Source organism: Falco punctatus, assembly GCF_963210335.1.
Source record: "Falco punctatus genome assembly, chromosome: Z".
NCBI classification, from domain to species: Eukaryota; Metazoa; Chordata; class Aves; order Falconiformes; family Falconidae; genus Falco; species Falco punctatus.
In genome coordinates, this window is record NC_137586.1 from 11,346,631 (window position 1) to 11,367,747 (window position 21,117).

Sequence of the window (21,117 nt, forward strand, 5' to 3'; positions counted from 1 at the left end):
CTCTCCCATAGCTGCATGAATCAGGCAAAATCAGCTTCCTGAAGCAGGCTGAACGTTGCTTGGCTTTTGGGCCTCCAAGCAGATCTTATCCTTTGAGTTTGATGAATTTGCATTTCTAAGCTTTATTGGCTAATGTATCAGCAGCTTCATTTCATTCTTACTGGTAAATGTCCGCCCATTAATGCTTTTTCAGGAATGCAGAGATATCTGGGGTCAAATATTGGGGTCAGATTCTATCATCTTCTGGATTCGGTGCAAAAACGCTGAAGCCTCCTTTAAGATGCTTATCTGGCGGCTGGAAAACTGGTACTGGAAGACACATCAGGTGTAAGGAGCTTGATTTGAGGCTCTTCAGTCGTTTAAATCGATGCTGTTGTAGAATACAGTGGATTTAAAATAATCCCTTGGCTTGTTGCAGCTTTGGATTCCTTGTGAAACGTAGCATACTTGAGTCAATGAAAACACTGAACCACAAGACAGCCTGGTTTAATTGTGATGATTTAGTTCAGTCTGATTCTGCTAATACCCCTGAAGAAATGGTCTAATTAGGCATGACCAGAAGTTTAATTTAGGCAGTGGAACAGTTGCTCTTTGTTTTAGCCTGATTGATATTAATCTATAGCTTAAATTGAGGTTTTTGAGGTTTAATAATGAAGCATAGTATTTGAAAACAAGTTAGGATGATGTTCAAAACAAATTAAAAGTCATTATTGATTTTTTTCTTATCTATTTCAATAAAGCAGCTTTCCGTGTTTTACATCTGGTTTTTATCTAAGAGGATAATGTGCGAGACACAGTACTTAAGTGTGATGGGAAGTTACATTGTTAGAAAGCCATTTATGTGGTGGGGGCTAATGGATCTGGGGATGTTCTTCCTTTTCCTTGTGCTGCTCCAGACTTAGTAATTTTTTTTTTTTAATGCCTCTCTGTCCGTTTCGTGGACTTTTTCTTCTACAGAATTATGTAATTGTTCTGTCCGTTAAAACATCTTCTTGTGTATGAGAGAAATTGCAAAATTTACAAGCTCTGGCTTGGTTAAATAACTTCTCAAATTACTCGTAAGCCTAGCTGTCACTTTTCCTGAGTAGGCAAAACTCCTGTTAGTTTCCTTTCTAGGCTTCACCAGACTTTGCCTTCCCTATGACTGAATACTATGACCTCAATGATCATGCCTGTTGACTTGTTTAATCCAAGTTATTAAATTTATGCTACTCTGTCACTGGCATTATTTTGCTAACTGGTTCTTCATTGATAAGAAACTTTTAATTACTTGGAGGAGACCTTTTAGCAACTGATTGCAGCATGTTTTACTGTCTGTGACAAGCGCTTTCCCGGCTGAAGGTGTTTGTTGGACAGTAGGTGTACAACTGTCATCCATCAGCATCAGAAATAAAATAAATGAATAGAGGTGTGATGGGCTATTTTGTTTACATTTGCTTCTTCATCTTTTCAGTGTTGTTTTATGTGCTTACTGGAGATTTTAAAAATAAATAAATTCAGATTCACGCTGGTCTGGCTGCTTTCAAGGAGAGATCAAGTGACAGACTGGCACAGAAAAGTGAAGCACAAGCCAGCAAAACACTTTCTGTGACATGCAACGTGGGGATGTCCAGGTGTTAAACGTATCTTCTTTCTCTTTGTCCTCCCATTTGTTTTGGGAAGGACAGTGCTAAAAACTCTCACTGTCATTCCACTGTTCTCATCTGCCTGTTGTTTCCACTGCTTGCCCAGGCTCTAAGTGAGCCAGGCTGGCCTCATGGGCTGAACTCGAGCAGATCCATGGCTGGTGACAAGACCCAGGGCAGCTACTGGAGCCCTCCTGTGTCCTGGTGGTTGCACTGCCTTCAGAAGGTGCAAAACTCCCCAGCTGCAGCAAATCCATCTAAACAGCATTGCCATTTGCTGCCTTTAAATGAAGGGGAATATGTGACATGTTCCTACGCACATCAGTGGTGTAAACCATGGATTACTTTAACTGGCACTCCCAGAGATGTCTGGACCCTCTTAACCCTCATACCAGCTCTTGCAGGTAATGCAGCCTCTGTGGTTCTAAGGCTACATGTGTCAGTGCAGCAAGGGACTGCAGAGGAATTCTTGGTGGCTGCCAGCCCTCTGCAGTATGATACTGTGAACCCAATTTCCTGCTTTAAAACTGGCTAGGTTAAATGTAGTCTTTCAAAAGGAGAAGCAGATTGCAGAGGTATCATGGTTAGACACCTTCAAATTTTCATCCTCCATTTATATTTAGCTGCAGTTGTTCTTCCATGCAGTATGTTCTCCTGTCTATTGAATAAGCACAGAAGAAGGTTTGTTTTGCTAGAGTAAGCAAGCTGTCCTGCTCTCCTGTAGTATTGTGTTTACATCCTTGTGCTGCTTTTGCCATTTTTTTTTTTGTGAATTCTTTTTACTTTGATGTAGAATAAACAGATGATACATGCCTTTCTGAAGGAGTCTTGCCAGCAGAGTACAGAGGTATTTATGCTTTTACTTCTATAGAGACATTTTACTGGACACGCTCTGGATGAAATTCTCTCCTTACATGGCTGTATCATAGTGGCTCATGGCCAGTGAGATGACTAGAACTCAAGTCCGTTGTCATGTGCTTTCCTCCACTGAGGAACACCTTGCATGCAGTCAGATTCTCAGCAGGCTTTGGGGCTCTGACCTGTCATTTATGCCATGTTCAGTCCTCCGTTGTTGCAGTCTTCACCGCCATCAGTTCTTTCCATTGGGCATCTGATGTGAGCTCTGTATCAATAATTCTCCTATATTTGTCATCAGCAGATTTTATCAGCAGATCCTACTTCCACTGACTTCCTTACTGCATTGTCCACGTCTGGCTCAGTTACTGGTTTACCCACCATAAAGCTCCCTACTCCTCAGTTTATCTGACCTTATTAGTGTCACATGGCATTGCATCAAAAGTTTTTTGTTGAAATGAAAATTCCCTTGATCATTCATTTTATTGTCTAAAGAAAAATGGCTGCTTTGTCAAACAAAAAAATACATGTCTTCAAAACTGTTGTGCCCTAGATGATATTTTTTTTCCTGTTTGCCAGTTACCTCCATGTGAATTCTTTGCTTTGTGTTTACTCTGAAGCCTTTGAAGCTATTGAAGCCAATAATGAGCCTAAAATAATCTAGATCACCTCGCCCTCCTTCCCTCACACACCTTAACCGTGGGGACTGCGCTGGCTCTTCTGCTGACTCAAGGCATCATCCTGTCACCCTCGTCCCTCCTTTGATGGATATCAGGTGCTGGTTCTCCGGATTTTCTCAGGGAGAGCGCTGCCTGGAACACATTACCTCTTTGCTTTCAATAGGTGATAACTGCTGTTTCCACACAGCCATCACCTGCCTTGTCCTGCATCAATATTGTCTCTTACTGAAAGTTCTTTCCTCTTGTGCTGTTGTACCCAGATGACCTTTAATCTGACCCTAAAGAAGCTCTTTCTTTTCTCAAGTTTTCTTTTTATTTGCATGTCTAAAAGGCTTGGCAAAAGTAAATAAATACAAGTACAGTTTGTCTGGATTCTTGGCGCTTTTTACATGGCATGTCTTAAAATCTGGGAGGTGATGGAGGTTTGTTTCCTGATGATGCTTTCAGCCTTTCCCTACATCCATGCTCCTGGCCATTCTTTGTTGACTCAGGGTTGCCTGTAGGAAATGGTTATTTCTCAGTTAGGTAACAGCTTTCCCTGGATCTTTTACCCCTGAACAGAGTTCTTGATGCTCTTGTGGTCTCCAGGCTGCAGTATTGCCCATACTATTCGTGGTCTTTAAGGTCTCAAATACTTGTTGCTAGTATTTAAAGTTTCTCAGATAAACTGATTGAAAACTTCTTTTCAGTAAACATTACCAGGTTTATGTTTGTCATTCTCTGTCATTTAGCACACCAGAGCCAACTGGTGTCAAGCTCAGTCCGGTATAAAGCGTTGTTCCATTTCAGGATTCCTTTCCAGTCACAGCTCTTCCGAGTGTTCGAAGGCAAAGAGAGGGATTTCCTCCCCTGTGTGCTCTGACGGATCTGGTTGCATTTGCTTCATGAAATCTCTCTCTCTTCACCAGCAGTGGATTCAGATCCCTCCAGAGGAGATGCAGGTTTCAGGCTGAGGGGTTTCGGAAGCACAGGTCGGAGTGGAGGGGGGTAGAGCACGATCGGACCTGCAGGTGCTTAGTGCCTGGTGCTGGGCCGTGGATCTGGGCTCCTGCCTGCTCTGCAGGCCTACGTGATCATGTGGAAAGGCTGGAGTGACCATTCAGTTATGGATAACGTCATGTTGATCATGCCTGTTTAAAAAGAAAATAACGAAAATGATGTAATCTTCAGATCTGCTGTAGGAATAACTAATAAAAAGTTCGGATTGCTGCTGTACAATCTGAGACCACACACAGAAACTTGTTTTCCTTGGTTATTTCTGCTCTTCTTGGGAGACCTTGTCTGTCACCAGTGAACAACATGATGTTGCACAGCTCACCCAAAGTACAGGACAAAAAAGAAAAAAAAAAAACAAACAAAACCCAACAGCTTTCATTTGGGGCTGTGATTTTTTGTCTTGCATAAAACTGGAGCTTATTTTCTGATGGTTTCCTGACAGATATTCTTTTACTCTGTTGTTATTCTCAGGTTGTGAGTCCTATGTCTGGAAATACTTGGTTTTCCACTCTGGGCTAATTGCAGACACTTTATACTCTTGGCAGACATAATTGTCTGAGGTTGGAGTGTTACCTATTAGCAGGGTGCCTTGCTTCGTCCTGTTTGAAACCAGCTTTTCTTTCAGGGAGTACAGGAAAATGTATGAATCGTAAGCTGGAACAAAGGGATTCCCAGTTATAGGTAAACCATTTTCCCCTTATCCCAAAACTTTGGTTTCCTCCAGGGACATTGCAAGTGTTGAAACTCTGATCAGCCCACTGATTTTTCAGCTCTAATCAGTCCGCTGACGATTTCCAAAGAAACAAAACATCACTCTATAAACACATGCCTCATATGAATGTAAGAACGTGGTTTGAATTCATGAACATGAATCCTTCCATCTGCAGTCTGTGGTGTTTTCTATCACACCGTGAGACCCAGTTCACTGCAATCATCTTGCAAGTGGTGGCCCTTGTTTGACACCTGTGGGAAACTGAATACTTGCATATAAATGAGCAGAGCTGCAATGGGACCTTCCAGCTTAGGGGGCTAAAGAATCTTTGCATTTAAGCATGAACAAAATTCTCAAGTGTTTGTACAAAGTTTCATGTTGATCAGTCATTTGTGCATTTCATACAGGTGTTTTTAATTTGTAACATCTTCATTATGACCATGTTCACAGAAGTGGTGACCTGTAGTAACAGGAGCTCCCCAAAGCTCTTGTTTTTGTTGGGTTGGAAAAGCAAGTTGGTCTTCGGAACTGCCTTTTGAAAGAGGAGGTGCACTGAACAGGCTCTTCAGGTTCCAGTCCTAGGTGTTTGATGAAATCACATAGCCTGTCTGTGTCTGTATGCCTTATCCTGACATGCTGCTGGCCATTGGAGGTGCTTGAATGAGTTTCTGTATGCATTTACCTGCATGCAGTGTGGTCTGTTGTCCTTTCCTCAGAATATAAGTACTTTTTCTGGTGTATTTGGAAACTAACATTGTGTTGTTCTTTTCCCTTATCCCATTTAAGGGTCAAGATGAGGCTGATCCATCAAAACCACCTTGGCTCAAAGGAGGGTAAGTGGTATTTTGAGACCTTATTTCCCCACATTTACAATTACAGTGTACTTTGAGGTCTGCAGTTCAATTCTGATGCTTTTAATGGCTGTTTTCAGGAATAATCAAGTGGTCATGCCTCACTTAGGTCCAGGCTGTTGCTGTATTTCAGACTCTCTTGAACAGTTGGAGATGAGCTGTGCAGCTCTTCAAGAGATCAGTGGTTAAGAACAAGTCTATAGTTGCAATGTATAATCTGTAACTTGATGGTGGTGAGTACTTATGGCAGCAGTATTAAATAATCTTTACTGAGCACCACAGAGTAGTAGCCTCGATGAAGTCCTTTTCCCTGAATCAGTGACTGATGGCACCAGGGAAGGGAAACAAGTAGCTCAGAAAGATTGCTGTGTTTTTTACTTTTAGAAGAAAAAAGTAGCTTTGGGGCAGTCTTCTGTTTTTGCAATGATTTCTGTGGTCACTGTAGCAGTCAAAACTGCAGTAACTCTGGAAATCAGTGCAGTTTGTAATTTTTAAAGCAGTGATCATCATGCCCCTTTTGCACGAGTGAGAGTGAGAGGCTGTGCATTCCCTCTGCAATGCACTGCTTGCAGCAAATGCAACGGACAAATTCTGATTGTACTTTCAGCACGACACACTGCATAATAGATGCCAGCACAGCAGCTTCCCTAGAATCCTCTCTGGAAAAACAAAGACAGCAATGCACTTTAAAGCTCCTAGGTTATATGTGCCTTGTATGCGATTAGTGCGGTACGGTTTGGTGTTGGTGCACTCATTAGGAGCTGATGTAGCAGCAGATTCACCCTGAAATCTCAGCCAGAGGTTGGCTTGCTTCACTCACAAGTTAATTCTCATACTACTGAAGGAAGCTTCCTTAATAAAACGGAGTCAGATTGAAGGCTTCGTTATACGTCTTTCTGCTTTTGGAGTCTTTGTTCTGTGATGTTGGTGTTCCCACAAAGCATCCTGCACACCTGTGGGTGCCTGGAGCTGCCTAGCAAACCCACGCTTCCCGAAGGAGCCCGGGACTTCAGTGAGCAGGCTGCTGGAGAACTGGCAATTAGCAGGAGCAGAAGACAGTGATTTATTCTAACTATAAACAGCACCTTCTCCTGCTTTAACAGAGAGACCATGTACTGAGTTTATCAGTTCATGCACACCAAAATGATTTCGCAGCCTGAAAGATGAAGACACCTACAGTTCTGGAATATTTAAAAATTGTTTTGGCAATTCAAGGCAATGTTTGCTCTACTCTTTACTTTTTTTCCCTTTTTATGTGAGATAGAACAGTCTGTCTAATGTAGTTTTGACAAAAGTTTGGCTTATTCAATATATCCCCACATGCAGGGGATTTCTATAAAAGGTGCTTGTGAACCTTTAATTCCACCGCTAGACATGTTGTGGCTTATTAGCCACAAAGTATGTTAGAGCATTTACATTTGGAGTTCTTCTTTCATGTGGAGATTAGAATAGTGGTGTACTTTGAAGGGAGAAATCATCTTCTGTCATTGCAAAAACCATCTTTGCTTGCTTACATTTTCAAGGTTTAGTGGCAGCATCTGTATGATAAAATTTGTATTAAAAGATGAATACACGCTTCAAGCTATTAGCACTTCTAGCATAATGCAACAGTAGCTGCTGGTCTGGAATCACTGGCTTTGGAGATAGAGCTTAAAAAAAACCCAAAAGTGCAATTGGTGTTATGGATCAGTCTCTGGATGTAATATCTCATATCTATATATTTTATTTACTAGTGCAAATCATCCTCTCATTCAAAAATGCTATTCAGTCCTCAATACAGCACTCCATAATAATGCTATAAATATTACATGCATTGCAGAGGGGAGTTACCCTATTACATATAAAGCTACAGTGTGCGTATCTGAGGCACTGTCAGTACTCCTGTCCGTGCAAACACTGTAATTTTAAGGAAAGTAGAGGTTGTGCTTGAATAAAGAGGCTTAGGTAGCTGAATGCACAACAAGCTGAATAATTCTGAAAACTAAGAATTCTCGCTGAAATGTTTTTTTAAATACTAACAAGCTAAAAGCAGGTCATCTGAATGTGTAACTGTCTTGGTACCAGGGTACCTCTCTTCAGTGGTGAATACAAGCACCTCTCAAATATTCTTGTTCTCTGTCAGTCTGGCTTAGAGCCGGTTCTATCATAAACCTCAGTCTGTCATAAATATTTTGCAACAAACCAGATCGTAACTAGGTATGTTTCTCAAGCATGATAACTTGTTTAGGCTCATCCTGAATTTATGAACCATGCAGTTTTAATGTTTCTCTTTCCTGGGAAATGTCAGAGTATCACAGTTTCCTTTTGATTGAATTAGGGGAGAAAAAAAATCATTGCAAATTGTATAGAAAAGAAGTGTTAATTCCCAGCTGTGGCATTGGCTTAGCAGGAGCATTGGCTCTGGATTTTAACTTGTGACCATTTTGTTGTGTCTTTTTGTCTTACAGACTCTCCCTTTCTATTTTGCATATGCTTTCATAACTCAAGTGATTTGACACAAATCTTTGACACAAATGTTCCAATAAGCTGTATTGTGATTTAAATAATGCTGGAATTCTTGGCTTCATCTGAGTGGTCTTCTATGACACCTATTTTACCCCAAAACAGGGTTGCTAGTATTGGACGGGGATGTAACATTAGGGCAGCAGACAAAATTCCATGTTCAATCCCAGCAACACTGTTCTTAGTTCTGACAATATAAACACTTTATGCAGGTATTTCTTATTTCTTGATGTGGGTCAGATTTTTCTATAATACACCAGAAGGGGATTATTGCAGTGTAACTTGGGCAAAAATATCTTCTGGAATTCTGTACTGGATGTGAGGGTAGCCTCTAGTAAAAACACCGTATAGCCTCACCGTAAGGATTTGCAGCGCTGGAAAACTGTTCTCATTCTTGGCCAAAGGTTCCAGTAGTTTTAATTAACTGCTATAAATCTCCACCTTTCTCATGTCTGAGTTTGCCTTCCATTCCCAGCTGTGAGGTGTAGTTGTCACAGCTGACCGCGGGTGGTTCACGTTCGTCATGTAGGAGCACAGCGAGCGGTGCATGGTGCTGCGGTGCAGATGTGACTCATGCTGCATGCAGAGCCGATGCAGTTCGCACAGTTCCATGTGACTGCTCACCTTCCCACCAGGCTTGTTCAGCCGGCAGCAGCTGTCAGCTCAGCTGTGGCTCGGACATGTCACCCTCCTACGCACCGTCAAAAAAGTAAATTTTACCGTTACAGTGCTATGACATGTTTCTGTATATAAGAGACTGTTCCCTTCTTTGACACAGCCTTGTGTGTGACACAGCTGTGCAGCGATGTCCTTGTCCATCCTAGAGCATGGTCTGCTATAACGTAGGTTTGGTCTCCCTGGCTGTGTTTTTGACTTTTGGCTGTATTCAAAGAGGGTTTGAGTAGGTCCTGCTTGCCAAGGGGTGCAGGCTGCCTCTTGTCACTTACCAGCCTTTTTTATGGCACGTGCAGGTTGGTAGTGGCAGTTTGGTTTCCTAGAGGAAGGGTAGCTCCATGTTGGTGTCTCTTAGTGCAGTGAGCACAGTTGTCCCTTATTCCTCTTCCCTGCAGCTGTGGCATCCTAAGGCATTTCAGCTGGGTGTGGTGTAATGAATCAGCAAAATACACAGAAGTGCAGCTTATCACACGGCTGCAAAAAGGAGTGAGCCAGCATGCTATGGGGGTAAAAATGGATGGCTGAGGACTGAGAGGCAGAGGTTTCCTTTACAGTCTCTGTAGCCAAGAAAAAGGGCTTAGGAACCATGTTCTTAGTGTTAGCAAGGCACAAGAGCAGCGTGGAGAAGGGGAGGTTGTGTGAGACACTGAGAGGGGCCGTGGGTTTTGCCTGGCAGGATGGGCGTTCGTGGCAGGGAGAGGGTCACATCACACGTCTTTTTCTTTGGTTTGGGAGGAATATGATAGGCAAACCAGCAGAGAAATGTGTGCTCAGTTCCCAGCCCTGGTGAAAAGCATTATCGTAAGGCCCTACAGACGAATGCAGTTGATTTAGTGGGGGCTCTCGAGCTGAATTAACAGACCTCCTTCAAGTAAAGGCTTATATCCATGTGGTATTACCAGAGAATAGCAGAATCCAATTACAGTGATCCAGGCTGGTCTTGTTGGGAAGGCAGCAGTTTATAGTGTTTTATTCCAGCAGGGTTCCAAGTGTGGCTGGAGTAATGTCCCTTTTACTCCATCACAACTTCCACCAGCAAATGGCAACTCTTGTGTGTAGAGGTCTCCGTGGCTTGAAATGCTGAGTACCACAAATGTTCCCTTTTGTAGTAATAAAAATAATCTCCTTTCTCCTCAGATGTGAGGTTTTTCCTAATAATTACATGAACCTTGAGGGCCAGGATTATGTTCTAGCCTAGAATCAGACGATGGGTAGCAGCATCCTGCCCCTGGACTGATCCACTTTGACATGGTCCCTCCCAACCATCGACACCAGCAAGGATGTCTGGATTGTTGTGTGTGAAGAAGATAAACTCGTAATCGTTTTTTGCATTAACTTAACACTTCCTTAAGTATAATCTTCTGGCTGATTTTGCTTCCTCCAGTAAAACATCCGTCTTCTCAGTGTCCCAACCCTAAATTAATTAAATAGAAAGAAAGGGGATGGAGAAAGACTGGAGACATGATGTTTTCAAGTTTCCAAAGTCTTTCCTGCCATGACACCCAATGCTAATAGTAAACTATAAACTGAGCTCTCCCTAAGGAATAAAAGGTACTTATGAAAGCAGAGGCATGTGGCTGAGCTACCACAGTCTAAGCTGTGTGTGAATTACTGCCAGGGAGCTCTGGTTGTGCCGTTGGGTAAGTATTTTTGCCACACCTGTGTCCCACAGACACAGTGGGGTTAAGGCTGCTTTCACCCACCGTACAGGCAGCAGTGACTCTGAAGCACTGGGTGGTCTGCAAGCACGTGCCCAGCCCACTCTGAGCTAGCTCAGACCTCAGAACTGAGAATGGGAAAATGACCTTTTTTTTTTAGCATGTTAACAACTTTAGTTTATTATTAAATTGCATTTACAGTGAACTCATTCTTCCCATTCTCATTGACTATGATACTAGCAAGAAGACGTATTTTAAGGAAGTTTGTTGCTCATGTCTTTACTGTCTCTCACTGCTGGCATGATTTTTAATCTTTCCCCCCCTCCTCCTGAATTTCTAGGCCTGCAGGAGGTCTCTATGGCATCGATAGCATGCCTGATCTACGCAAAAAAAAGCCAATTCCACTTGTCAGTGATCTGGTAAGAGATTTCTTTTTCTTCTGCCACACAGCCGTTAGTGCAGCTGGCTTTACTTTTTAACATATGATACATTCACTGTTACTTCAAGAAGCAGAAGGTTTCCTGTTTGAATTAATTCTTACACTAAAGGGTTAGGAGTTGTACTTGGAAAAACCTCTGTGAGAATGAACTACAGTTTTGTAGACAGTTTCATTCATTTGGCAGAATTAAGATATTTTTCATGTTATTTTTCCTTTTTATTTTGCACGGAACATTTGATTATTTTTAGGCCTGCGTTATTTTAAAATGTTTTCCTAAAAATCACATACTTTAGGGAAAGTTATAATGTCCATGTGAGGTCTGGCAACTTACCAGAAGGTTGGAATTTCAGAGGATAGATAAGTGAGCATATGTGCTTGGATTTTTAAAGCAATTTGCAATATTGCCAGTAGGCTTCTGAGGAAGCACAAGAACCAAGCAAGTAATGAGGACAAGTTTCATATGCTTGTGTGATACAGTGAAATAAGGCTTCTGCAGGACAAATGGTTTTCTGTTGGCTGTGTTCAGTACACGTAGCGATTTCATACTTGGGAGGAATGCTGGAACAGCTGAAAGACTGAAGTTTCCATAGCCTGTAATTCATGTGAAAAAATGCATGCAATTTTCTCTGCCAGCTTATGCATGGGAAGCTTAGTATGTGTCTTATTATCTGCTTGTATCTTAAATCTCTGCAATAATGGCATTAACTTGTGTCACTTCCTTTGTATGCTTTCATTCTCTCTCTCTCCCCAGGCCATGGTAAGTGGAGCTAAAGACTATCCACCAAGTCTTCACCAGAAACAAAAACTATTTTACCTTATTTTCCCTCCACTTCTTTGCTTTTTATTTTGAACCTACAGTATAGCAGTGCATGTGTATCCAGCACTCTGTCCTGCTCCATCACTGATAGAATGAACTTTTTTCAGTCTGTCTTCAAACATATGCATAAAGCAGAGCATAAATGGAAGTTTCTGATAGGGTTTGATGATTTCAAACTAGATGTTGCTAGCTTTAATTGACTTCTCTGCTTTCTTCTAACCGGAGTGGCTTGCTGAAGAAATCCTTTGTATGCCAGTGTGAGGTGCTGCAAAGGCACTGCTCTGTGCTGTCCAAGGCTGCAGAACTTCGTGTGATTGTGGTGCAAAAGAGGCAGTTTTGAGGGGAAAATGCTGTTCATTGTTTTCAGTGATGGCAAATGAATGTGATACACCAGCACATTCAAACCTGTGCTCCCAACCCACTCTGTTCTTTTTTTATCCTGTTTATTTGTAACCTTTTCACTGTCACGTTTCGGAGTGTTGTGTATGTTGCAAAACTGATGAAATAATTTCCTTTTGGATATGAATGAAATTAGATATAGAAGAGTGAGTCCCCTGTAATGACCTTTGGCAATAGCAAAGTTACTGTTGCTACAAGAACACAGAAGTGGAGATGTGAACCCAGGTTTCATTGACAGTTCTTACCAGAGAAACAAATAAAAAATTTCCAGAGCAAGACTGGTTGTGGGCAGATGGAAGCAAGTTGGAGACCTTTCAAAGTATGCATTTGGCTCTTCTGAGATCTGAGCTATCGTTTCAGAAACCAACTTGAATGTAACAGATTGCTGTTTTGGTGTCTGGTGTGACCAGAGTCCCCTTGGTCACATCTCTGGGCTTGTAGTGCCAGTGCATTTCTGGATATTGGTGGTAAATAACAAACTTTCTTCCTTCTTAGTCACTGGTTCAGTCCCGGAAAGCTGGAATTACCTCAGCAATGGCCACTAGAACATCTCTCAAAGATGAAGAGCTGGTAAGTGGGAGGGTTGCTTGGCTCCTGTTAACGTTTAGTAATCAAATTAAGGGAGTTTGGCTCTTTGGGATACAGAGCCAGCTTCACAGATGTCTAAAAATATAGATGCAAAGCTTCTTGTTTCATTTGTTTAAAGAAACCAAACATGTAAAAAATAACATTTCATGTGTCAATATGATCCTGAAAAATGTAATCTTACCATTTCCTTCTGTGCTATCTACCATGGGGGACAGTGTGTGAAACTTACTTTATGCAAGATATTCCTCATCTGCAAACTGTAATCCTTTTCTTCCATCTCCTCCACTTTTTTTAAATGCCTGGAGAAGCATTTTTGGAAGTGTGTCCTCTGCTGCTGCTTGTGAAGGTTTGATACATTTGGCTACCTCAAATATGTAGTTTTATTGCGCTGCTCATGCATTTTCCCTTAAAACTCATGCATTAGCCAGCAAAAAACAGGTTCAGTCACCTTCCTGGCTGTTGGTTTATGTGTGCTCTCGCCTTTCAGAAATCTCATGTCTATAAGAAGACCTTGCAAGCCTTAATTTACCCCATCTCTTGTACAACGCCGCACAACTTTGAAGTGTGGACAGCCACAACTCCTACCTACTGCTACGAATGTGAGGGGCTGCTGTGGGGTATTGCACGGCAGGGAATGCGCTGCGGTGAATGTGGAGTCAAGTGCCATGAGAAGTGCCAAGACTTGCTCAACGCTGACTGTTTACAGAGTGAGTAGTGGCTGCGGGAGTGCGGCTGGTCCAAAAGTGTTAGTGGAGCTTTCCTGAATGTGTAGGTGGTGCCTCAGTGATCAGTGAAGCTGCATGTATTAAAATAACTGCGTATTTTCTGAAAAGGTGCCTTTGGGCTGAACCTACCTCCGTGGCCCTGTGGACACAGACCGCTCCACAACACAGAACCCCTTTGCCACATTGTTCTTGATGTGCTTTAAAAGGTTTAATCCTTGACTCTTGCCCATCTATTGGTCTGTTTGCTTTAACCCATCTAATAATCTCTGTCAGTTCGGGTGGTGTGTTTGCTAACATGTCCTGTGTGGAAGAGAGGCGGTGGGCTGGGTGAATAGGGTGCTGGGCTGGATATTCTGACTTTTGTTCTGTCCCACCTGCCCTGGTATCCCAGTCGGGTTGCTTGTTTCAACTGTTAATGTTGTTTTAAGCTCTTCAGGGCAGCACTGGGTTCCTGCTTAAGGCACAGCATCCATGGACGTTGTTTGGATTCTCTGTACCAAGCGCAGGTCGGCAAGGCATTTTGTGATCTTAACAGTGGGGTCTCATGGCTGATTCACTTTAGAGACGTGGGGCTGAGTCAGCAGAGATGATGGGTCAGATTGAAAGGCGTTGTTTGAGTGTATAGGCAGTATTTCATCTTCCTACTAGCTTTTCTGTTCATTTTGTTGGTTTTTTTTTTTCCTCAATGTTCAAAACCTAAGCTGTCTCTTCAAGAAGAGCTCTTCAAAAAGCTGTGACTTTGCAGAATAAATGAGACCTTACACAAACAAAGGAGATGTTTAAAAGGAATTTGATTGAGGAAAAGAAGGAGAAAAGAGAAAGAGAGAGAGAAAGTATTAATTTAGGCATCAGTTTCTTAATTTGGTCTCAAATTTATGTTCCTGCTTGAGAGCAAAATATCTTAGTCTAAATGGAATAGAAATTTCTGCCATATATGTTAAATCTTGAGTGGGAAGGTGGGGCTGTTTCTGCTCACTGATTTTTTTGGTGTTGCAACTTGATGGACTGAATCTAAGGAATCAGAAAAGTTTGTGAAGGATAAACAGACTTAATGCAAATCCATGTCAGTGACTATAGGAATATAAGGAGTCAAATCTTTTATCTGCCTCAGGCTCTTAATTGTTTGGGAAAGCCAGGCTGGGTGGTCCAGCAGGGGATTCCAGTGAATCATAGGTCACTTGCTTTTTCTTATGGCTTATCTTAACACTCCAAATGAATGTTGTTAATGCTTGCATTTTTGATGTGTGCAGAGTTTTAAATTGATCGTAGTTAGGACTGAGGCTATTTGCACTGGCCTGTTTGTCAGACACAGCTGATCCCGGTGGAACTCTCTGTTTCTCAGTTGCTGGCGTTTCTAGATTTGTTTTTGAGGGTTGCAAGATGATCTTTACGGTTTATAACATTCGAACAATTGCATCATTGACACCTTGGCTTTCTTGCAACCTTTTAGTGACTAAGTGAAGACCTGCCGTGTTACATTTAGTTTAGGAGAACGTAGTTAAGTCATAACTCAGTTTTCTGACACAACCTGATGTCACAACCTGGGTCAGTTAGACTGAGGATAACTTCATTTGTCTCTGGAGTTCACCAGAACCCTCTGCCAGCTGGTGATTTTCAGTATTTGAGGTGAAAATCAGCCGATACATGCATCCAGGCTTGACGCAGATCCATGTCCATGATGTTACAAGGCTGCAATGGAGTTGTGGTATCTCAGTATGGGTAAAATGCTGTGGAGAGCAGAGGAGAATTCCAGCAGCAGTGAGGAGACAGGCAGAAGGCTCTTGTACAGAGAAGAGGTCATGAAGCTGAAGGAGAAAAACTACATTTAAGAAACAGGAAATATATTCATGCAGAGGACAGCCGTGGCTGTCCATGTTCAAGAAGGGAGACTTCAGACTGGGATGGGTACTGGAGAGAGTTCAGTGGTAATGGGGAAAATATGAGAATGCCTGGAGAGAGGATGGTATGGGTTTTTTAGTTTTCAAAAGAAAGGCTTGGCAGCGTGGAACAGGAGAAGGACAGGACCGATGCTGTTTCAAAAAAGTAAAACCAGCCACACTCGGCCTGTCCCAGCAGGATGTTTCTGAAGGGATGTTGTGGAGCAGAGGTGTAAGACATGTCCTTGTAGAGCTCCTATGACTCTGGCTTACCCTTACAGCTATCCATGCCTTAAAAGTATTTCTGAGCAGTAGCTGCTGTGTTTAATAGTTGGCAGTGGTGGCTCTGTAAATTGGTTTAATCCTACTCTGAATCTCTTCATGCCTGAACCATGCTGGGGGAAAAGCGAGATAAGTAGCAGGGAGGAAGATGATCTGTTTAAGCTTATTGTTTAGAAAAGAAAAAAAATGGAATAAATTTGCTGTAAGAAAATTAAAGGTGGAAGTAGAAGACAACTTCAATGATGAGAACAAGGAGTCTCTGAAACAGCCTCTGAAGACTAGCCATGGATGCAGGTTTTTTTAATCTCTGGTTGGAATTAAATAAGATTATACTTTGGGCTGTGGGATGTGATGATGGCAATAGTTTGTGCTTTTCTATGGAATAGAAGTAACAACTGGAAGCTACTTTTCATATATGGCAAAGGATTGATAAGAACTTGTTATTTTATTCATGGGATTGCAGATGTTTGCTTTGCACATTTCCTTTCAAAATGTAAACACAAGATACTTCAGCATGCAGAGTTAAAGAAACAGAGAGAAAACAACTGGGAGTACACTGGGCTCAAAACTTGTGAAGCATGTAGAAAGGTAAAACCCAACCAAACAAAACCTTTACTTACTGAGTTATTTGAAAGCTGCTCAGCATCAGAACAGGGAAGGTACAGGGACTGAGCCATGGGTCTGTTGGGGTACCCAGTATGAGTGTGGTGGGTATCACTATCTGGGGTAGAGATGTAAAGGAAACAGAAGGTGGTAAGGGTGTAATTAAAAGACAGAAAAGGCAAAGGAAAGATAGTGCTGGCAGATTAAGAAGATGGTAGGGCCAGTATGAGGATATGTTGCTGGGTTGGGAAAATAAATGTTATCGATACTAGAATCTATTAAAAGGCTCATTCAGGCTACTGTGTTCTTTGCTTTAGCGTGTTCATGCTAAGATCCTTCTAACTAGAACACACCAGGCCAGAAGAAAATGGAAAAAATTAGATTAATTTTTATATATATTTGAAGAACATAGGCTGTGCTTGAGGAATGAGAAACAGGGTTTCTGGGGAACAAGCAACAGTTTAGAGATCCAATAAATTCAAGACTGAGCTTTCTTGTATATTGAACTCAGGAGGGACTTTTTCCTAACAGAAGCTTTGTTGTTTTTGATAAAAAAACCCCCAACATTCTCAGGACATATCTTCACTTAGGTCTATTTAAGGCTTCCAGAAAATGTTACATTGGAGGAAAATGGATTTTCAGGCTGGTAACAAATACAATTCTGTTGATTATATTGTGCTGCCTCAGGCTATATCTTCCCTTCAGTCTGTGTAAGTATTCTAGAAAATGTTGTATTGGAGTAAAATGAATTTTCAGGCTGATCACAACTACAGTTCCATTGTCTATGCCTTGACATTTTGGGTAGACACCTGGGGTTTTATTTCTTAGAATCAGAATGTGCAGTTTATTCATCTCCTACCCTTCGGTGTCTTTCTGAGGGAAATGAAAGGATCTCTTTCCCCAGATCTATTAGAGTTAAGTTTGATTATATCTTCTGAGGGTGTTTTTCTTACCCTGTGTATTTTTACTGATACAGTCAGCAAATGTGTGGGACTTCAGTGACAAAATACTCAAATTCAGTAATTGCCATTTGAATCAAAATCCATTTGCTGACTTGTTCAGCAGGGCTGTTCCATGAATTGGCAATGTCTGAAGTGCAGTAAACTGGAATAAGTTGTGCCATGTGTACTGCAGCCACCTGATTTATGGCTCTGTTGGCACCAGGTTGTTTCTCTGAGGATGTTTCTCTGTTGTAGGTACTTAGAAGATACTATTCTGTGGTGGGGTGCTTAGCTGTTTATCATAAACTCATAAATACTTGCTCAAGGGAAGATGCTCTCTTGTTAGCCTTCTGCTGTTCTTGGAAGTACTTGAAATCTGTGCTGCATGGGTACACTTCCTTTCTTACTTGGCTGAAAATGGATGGATGGATGGTCTTTAAAATCCCTGTAGCATGCAAAGCTTTTGTAAAAAGAGAGCTTTTATCTCTTGCCCTGAGCACTGGTGTACTACTAACCAAAGTACAATGGGTTGGGCAATGTTGGTATCAAAGGAAGAGTAAAACTGAGGATGGATGTGTAGAATACCAAGGAATCAATGCAGAGGAGTAAGCAGAATTATAAGAAGGGTGGAAGGGAAGGACATTATTTTAGCAAGATCCTAGTAAAAGGGGCCTGTACAGTTCTGGGCTAGCATTTGAAAAGCCATAGTAATCCGCTCCTGCAAGTGTGTTTTGGTTTCATTTGTAGTGACGCTGATCTAGTCCTCAGTAGATTACAGGTAAATCTAAGAAAAGAAATTCCCCAGGGATATCAGAGTCTGGTCCTCTGGAGATCTTGAAAGTAAGGATATGAGACCTCAAGCTTCAAACTAGTGTTGATTAGGAAATCTGCCTTGTAAGTATGATTAGCCATATGTCTTTATTAGTGATTCTTTGTGGTGTGCTGGAGCAGCAAACCTTGGAGAACCTCACACGAGCTATCAGGCCTGTGTTACTGAGTGCTGCTTTTGGTACTGTTTTAGCTCCTGGAATCTTGGTTGACCTCCGGAATTCTTCAATGCTTTTTGACTCCAGACTGGAAGTTGGGTCTGTTTGTTGCTTTTTGGTTGAGAAACTTGTGTGTGTTGTACTCTGAATTCATCAAAGACTGCAGTGCAGAGACTGGCTCTGGCTCAGGGAGTGGACTGTTAGTCACTCTTGTGATAATCATCTTGGCTTCTGGGTTGAATGATGATTAGACACCATGGTGATGAATACTTGTTTGCTCTCAGAATTCTATGTAGGAAAATATTTGCACAGAAGGAGGAAGGATACCTTTATTTGAAACTTGAATATCTATTTTAAGTTTCAGGAATATATAATTTCTAAGCATTATCCGCCTACTAAACAACTGTCTTCTATCCTGCCAGTGTTGCTGTCTTGACTTTTTCCTGTTAAAGCATAGGATAACAGCACTGGCAGTTTACTAATAGCTGTATCAATACAATTCCCAATATGGACTTATTTGCTTTCTGTTTCCAGTCATAAATTGACTCACAATTCAATCCTAGAGAAGAAGAGAGAAGGATAACCATTTGTATAATACTGTTCACAGCACAAGTATATTCTCGTTCCTTTCTGTTGCCATTTACAGGATGAAAAGCTGATCCACTGGTCAAAACCCTCTTTTTGCAGCTGAATAAATATGGTCCAAGCCCAACAGCAAGAAAAGCACCCTCTGCCATCCAGTATAGTGGCATGCTTTGGGTTTATATCACCTACCTATTACGCCATAGGTAATGAGCCCCCAAACAGTTATTTTGGAAACTGGTGTCTTTGTACCAACAAGCAGGTGTTAAAATTAAGAAAGTGTGTTGTTGAGACAGAGAGTTTGTATGTTGTTCATTAGTCTGCATTGTTAAAATAAGGCATCTGTCTGAGTCTGGCTTTTGCAGTGCAGTTCAGGTGCAGCCTCTGCAGGGACAGCGAGACCTTTTACAGGGAAGGGTTTCACAGTGGGGGAGCAGCATGGATGGAGCTGGGGGATTTCCTCTGAAAGTCAGGAGACAGAGCTAAGCTTTAGAGGTGACTGAAGAGAGGGCTCTCCAGGGGTCTATGTGACATGGCTCACATGTCCTGCAACCCAAGATGCCCCAGACAGCTGTTGGCCTTGCAGAGGGATAAATGCACGATGCAAAGTCTCTGGAGGTGGTAAGGATGTTAAATGTGTTTTTAACTAGAATTCCTCCATTTGTCCAAGTTTGCTTGCTAAGCATCATTTGATGCTCCTGGAGTGCTTGCCTTAAGGCAATGATGCAGACCATGCCACCCTAGAATTATAACTCTTGTCCCATCTCAGCAATGAACAATGAAACATTTATATCTACAAGCTGCCTGGCTAGTATTTTATTTAGAAAATGGTTCTGAAATAGAGCACTGTGCTCATGGACAACATAAACTCTTAATGTTTGAATTTGGTTCTTAATTTTCTAAAGTCAGAAAGGGCAGGGGAGGGTTGGTTTCTTTGGATCACGACAGACTCCGAATTCCAGCTAGGAAAGGCAAATTGTTCCGTTTGGCCTTTCCTGATTTCCTAGTAGTTTTCTGTAGCTCTGCATATACTGCGTAGAGTCCACCTCCATCTCTAGAAGACCTAGTTCTGTTAAAGCTGAACAGCACTTTTTCTCTGAAGTTCAAAGTGTAGCCCCTGGTATCATTTCGGTTTCATTTTCCTTTAATAAATGTTGGGTCTACGGCTGGATGATTGCCTGATACAAGACATCACTTTGGGTGGTGCTAATTCTTCATCACCGGTGAGTAGAGACAGCAGGGACTGCATAATTAATTCCAGTATTTTGATTTCATTTCATCTTAAGCCAACAATGGAAAACTCTGGGGCAGATACATTTTATTGTGCTAAATGAAATACTGAACATCAAGCCTCTAGCAAGTGAAATGAAAAAAATAATCAGGTAATGTGAAGTTACGGCTTGTTTTATACCCAGGTCTTTAATAGCATGCCTTGGTATTCAGTGTCCTTTAATGAACTTCTGAAACTTCAGTCACAGTCTGTTCCAAACTGTGGTTTTATTCTTTTTGGTTTGGATGAGGGAGTTATAATTGAGTTTTGTTTCTTTATTGAAGTGAATTTAGTAACGGTGAAAGGTGTTAGATTGAAGGCCCTAGGAATGGATGTCTTCAGGCAGCGTTGGTCACTGGGCACCCTGTTGAGCCTGCTAACAAGGTTACCTGTTTTGTTGTACTGCTGGGGGGGGTCCTTTATGTGTATGTGCTCATAGAAGTTTATTCATATTTGGTCACTACCTGCTGAAACTGTTTCACATTCAAAAACATAATGCCTCAAATTAAAGGTGCTCCAGATACTGTGTTTGCCCACTTTTTCCAGAAGAAAAACATTTTATGTATCTTTGTGATTGGTGGCTTCCTTTGCACGCACTTGCACCTGCTCTAAGACGTATTTTTAAGGTAATTTAATATTTGGTGAACACCTGGATGAAGATAATTTTTCTAGGACAAAGCTTACTTTAACTGAACTATCCCAGAGAAGAAAAACAAGCAAAAGCATATTAAACTAAACAGAAATACTATGACTGAACGTGTACACAGGACTTTTTGTACACTGTGACTTTACTTTTGTGTAAACTCTTTAACTTCATCTGATCTAAGATCATAACTCGAAATTGCTGCAGACTGCATGTAGAGATACCGTGTGCAATCCTGGGTTCCTGCTTTTCATTTCACACCCAGGCTTGCCTGCCCTGTTAGCTCGTGTCATTGCTTTCATTAATGCGTGCCTCACACCTGGCACAATAGTCAGTGTCTGAATTTTCACAGCAAGCATGACTGTTAAAACTGCGTAGGGAGCAGTTGGTTGTGGGACCGTTCTTGTCTCA

General features: G+C 41.7%; 1 protein-coding gene across 14 annotated transcripts in view; it reads left to right on the forward strand.

Annotated features, from left to right (window-relative positions):
* Positions 1–21,117, forward strand: part of UNC13B (unc-13 homolog B) — a 228,072-nt gene that overhangs the window by 120,418 nt on the left and 86,537 nt on the right. For all 14 annotated transcript variants that reach the window (XM_080371269.1, XM_080371259.1, XM_080371267.1 and 11 more), the window contains 4 exons: positions 5,655–5,701; positions 10,895–10,973; positions 12,705–12,779; positions 13,285–13,504. In XM_080371269.1, coding sequence (XP_080227395.1) covers positions 5,655–5,701; positions 10,895–10,973; positions 12,705–12,779; positions 13,285–13,504 — 421 coding nt within the window. The remainder of the gene's footprint in view (positions 1–5,654; positions 5,702–10,894; positions 10,974–12,704; positions 12,780–13,284; positions 13,505–21,117) is intronic.